The 3,392-nt window shown below is 42.5% G+C and overlaps 1 protein-coding gene across 1 annotated transcript in view; it reads right to left on the minus strand.

Moving 5' to 3' along the window:
- The window catches only part of helt (helt bHLH transcription factor), a 2,700-nt gene extending 50 nt beyond the window's left edge, over window positions 1–2,650 (minus strand). The window contains exons 1-4 of the mRNA XM_060864651.1: window positions 2,609–2,650; window positions 1,221–1,325; window positions 777–873; window positions 1–357 (exon numbers count right to left, since the gene is read on the minus strand). The exon at window positions 1–357 is cut by the window's left edge and continues 50 nt beyond it. Coding sequence (XP_060720634.1) covers window positions 1–357; window positions 777–873; window positions 1,221–1,325; window positions 2,609–2,638 — 589 coding nt within the window. The 5' untranslated portion in view covers window positions 2,639–2,650. The remainder of the gene's footprint in view (window positions 358–776; window positions 874–1,220; window positions 1,326–2,608) is intronic.
- Window positions 2,651–3,392: the final 742 nt, after the last annotated feature.

Below are 3,392 nucleotides of genomic sequence, written 5' to 3' on the forward strand. Positions count from 1 at the left end.
TGTAATGGTGATGGTCCAGTCCGTGCTGCTGCGGGTAGCTGAGCGCCGAGCCATGCCAGGATAAATGCCCGCTGTGGCTCTGCTGGAAGACAGGTTCGCTCGGGTTCTGGTGGCACTCTGGCGGAGAACGTAGCTGACACAGGAAGTCTACGGGCTCGGGCGAGGAGAACGCGGACTCGTAGCGTGACCCGAACACGGGCTCTGAAACCACCTTGGACTGCAGGAAGGCCAGAATGCGTGCGTTTTTGTTGTCTTTGGTCTCTGTTCGCTCCACTGTGGTCAGGTAGTGCACCAGGTTCTTCATGCACTCGTGGTAGCCGTAGTGGAAATAGTTGGCGAACTCGCTCAGGAGCTCTCCTGCAGACACAAACACACACACAACACATTATTTAGTGAAAGCAGATGATAACTTGTTGCTCTGGGAGACATTAACATTCAGAAACTCTTCCATTAAAATCTCTCATGATTGCTATTTGATTATTTATTAATTAGTTATTAATTATCCGTTGCTTTTTGGACACATGCGCAGATATAAATTGTCAGGCTTTTCAGGAATTAAGGCATTAATGTAACGTTAAACTATTATATTATTATTAAAAATAAACGATCTTCTTTTGGACTCATATCAGGCACTGAGTAGTCTTAGAAAAATGACCCCAAATTTAAGACCCCAGATTAATCCCTACTCATATAAACTTTCACATCACACCAAATGGAGTAAATATATATGAATAAATAAAGAGATGGAGAGAATGTAGACTCGTTTAGTGACGTACCTTTTTCTCTCCCGCGAGGGAAGTCGGCTGAGTGCAGAGCGCGCAGGTATTGTACAGTCATCTCTAAAATCTCTGCCTTCTCCAGCTTCCCACAGTTCTGTAGGATAAAATAGACCAAATGAGTTAAGATTAAACCGGACAAGAAGATAAAATGAGATGAATTAAGATACAATCAGGTGAAAGCTGAAAATAAGATGAAAATGAGATAAGAGATAGTTAAAGATGTGGACGAGCAGTAATGTAGAGGTTTGGTGTGTAAATAAAAACATATAAACGTTAAATGAACTGATCGCTGATGGATATATTACAGATTTAGTGAATTTGAACTTTTTATTCTGCTACTCAGGTGGATGGATGAAAAAAAGACTTACACGCTAAATGCAGCACAGGGTTTTTCTATACAGGATATTTTTATCCCAGTAATGTGCAGGGATTGTTCCGTACCTGTTTGGCCAGAGCCATGGGGACGGTTTTGCCGAGTTCATTTAGACAGCGGTTAATACGATCTCTCCTCCTCTTCTCGATCACTTTGTGTGACACCGGCGTTCTCTGTAGGAGAACAGTGTAGGTAGTGAAAAATACTGCAAACTTGAGTAGACTGATTCTACATCCTCTGTGTGTGTGTGTGTGTGTGTGTGTGTGTGTGTGTGTGTGTGTGTGTGTGTGAGGGAGTGAGTATGCATTTGTGTGAGTGACTGTGTGTGTGAGGGAGTGTGTGTGTGTGTTTGTGTGAGTGTGTGTCTGCGTGTGAGTGAGTGTGTGTGTGTATGTCTGCGTGTGTGTGTGTGTCTGCATGTGTTTGTGTGCGTGTGTGTTTGTCTGCGTGTGTCTGCGTGTGTTTGTGTGAGTGTGTGTCTGCGTGTGTGTGCATGTGTGTGTGTGTCTGCGTGCGTGTGTGTGTGCGTGTGTGTCTGCGTGCGTGTGTTTGTGTCTGCGTGCGTGCGTGTGTGTCTGCGTGCGTGTGTTTGTGTCTGCGTGTGTGTGTGTCTGCGTGCGTGTGTTTGTGTCTGCGTGCGTGTGTCTGCGTGCGTGTGTCTGCGTGCGTGTGTGTGTCTGCGTGCGTGTGTTTGTGTGTGTGTAATTTTTCTAAAATCACTCCTACATATTGATATTTAAATACATTTTCCGGATGAATGTCTAAAAGTGACTTTAATAAAACGATAAAAAGATAAAACGAGATAAATAAATAAACCTAATGTGGCTTTAAACAGATCAGATATTTTCTAGTTCTTTCTGACGGCAGACACGGAGTTTTTCAGACAGACTGGATGAGAAAGATTAAAAAAAGAGTTTCAGGAATCCGGTTGGATTAACACACGCATTAATCTACACGTCTACACGCAATTCACACGTGCGTAATGGCTTTACGGTCACGCGCTGGTCTCCATTATTAAAAAAATAATAATTAAAAAAACTAAAAGATTTTCTGCAGATTAAACCGCGTCGTATAAAATAGGGTCACGTGAATAAAATCGTAACGCATTAAGTTAAATAGCAAACACGGTGTAATGTATTTCATTTCCATGCGCGCGCTGTTTTGGCGCATCTAATAATCTCATCTGATAATAAGAACCTATTTAAATCTTTAGAAAGATCTTCTTTGGGTTGTCTCTCCAACACAACCCCTGTAAGAACCCACATAAGAACTATCATTCATTTTAGTGATGTGTTAACATAATAGATTAACGAAGCAAATCCACTCGTTTGATTATTATTATTATTATTATCATTATTATTATTGTTGTTGTTGTTGTTGTTGTTGTTGTTTAGATAATCTGCACAAAATCGACACATGCAGTGAAAGTCGCGAGCGCATTTTGAGCCCATTTTACCTTGCGGTCCTTCATCTTTGAAGCCATCATTTCTTTGGAAATTAAAATGAAAAGAGTTCTTTAATATTTCTGCCAGTGATCCAGAAGATTTTTGCTGTGCACGATGCTGTAGGTTCCTGCATCAGAGTGAGACTGAGACTGAGGTGTGTATCTGAGTTCAGTGTGTTTATAAAGCGGATTGTGCGCATGCTTGGCCTCCCAAATGAATCCTCAGGGATTAAATGCGAGAAAGCTCCTTTTTTGGTTAATGTGCTCGCTTATAGGATCAGTTAAAGTGAAGGGGGGGGGGGGACCGTGGACTCGAGAGTGGAAGGAAAGGGGGGCAAGTGCTGTTTTGTTAATCCACGTGGCTGTCTCGGGGACACGTGATGTTCTGAAGGGACGTCATCTGAGAGCGCACGGAAAGGAGACCGCAGTCGGTGCGCGCGACTGAAGCCCGTTTTCTGGTTGTCTTCCAGTCGGGTTCTAGGTGTGGGCTCGTGCACTACATCTCCAGACTCCGTTATAGTAATAGCGTTACCGCGTGCGTGGACACGTGAGCACTTGGTTCACTTTGGTACATGTTTAATTCGGAGCGCACTTTTGGTGCCATCGTGTCCAAAATGGCGCACTGCTCCCTTCACAGTCCTGTAGGGTTTGGAAAACATTCATTTAGACATAGTGCTAAGTTGTAATGCTAATGCACATTCTGTCTGGTGCATGTGGTGTACCTAATAATAATAATAATAATAATAATAATAATAATAATAATAATAATAATGTGAATAAAAGATGCTTTAGTGGA

The sequence above is a fragment of the Tachysurus vachellii genome, chromosome 2 (assembly GCF_030014155.1).
Source record: "Tachysurus vachellii isolate PV-2020 chromosome 2, HZAU_Pvac_v1, whole genome shotgun sequence".
In the NCBI taxonomy this organism is placed as follows: domain Eukaryota; kingdom Metazoa; phylum Chordata; class Actinopteri; order Siluriformes; family Bagridae; genus Tachysurus; species Tachysurus vachellii.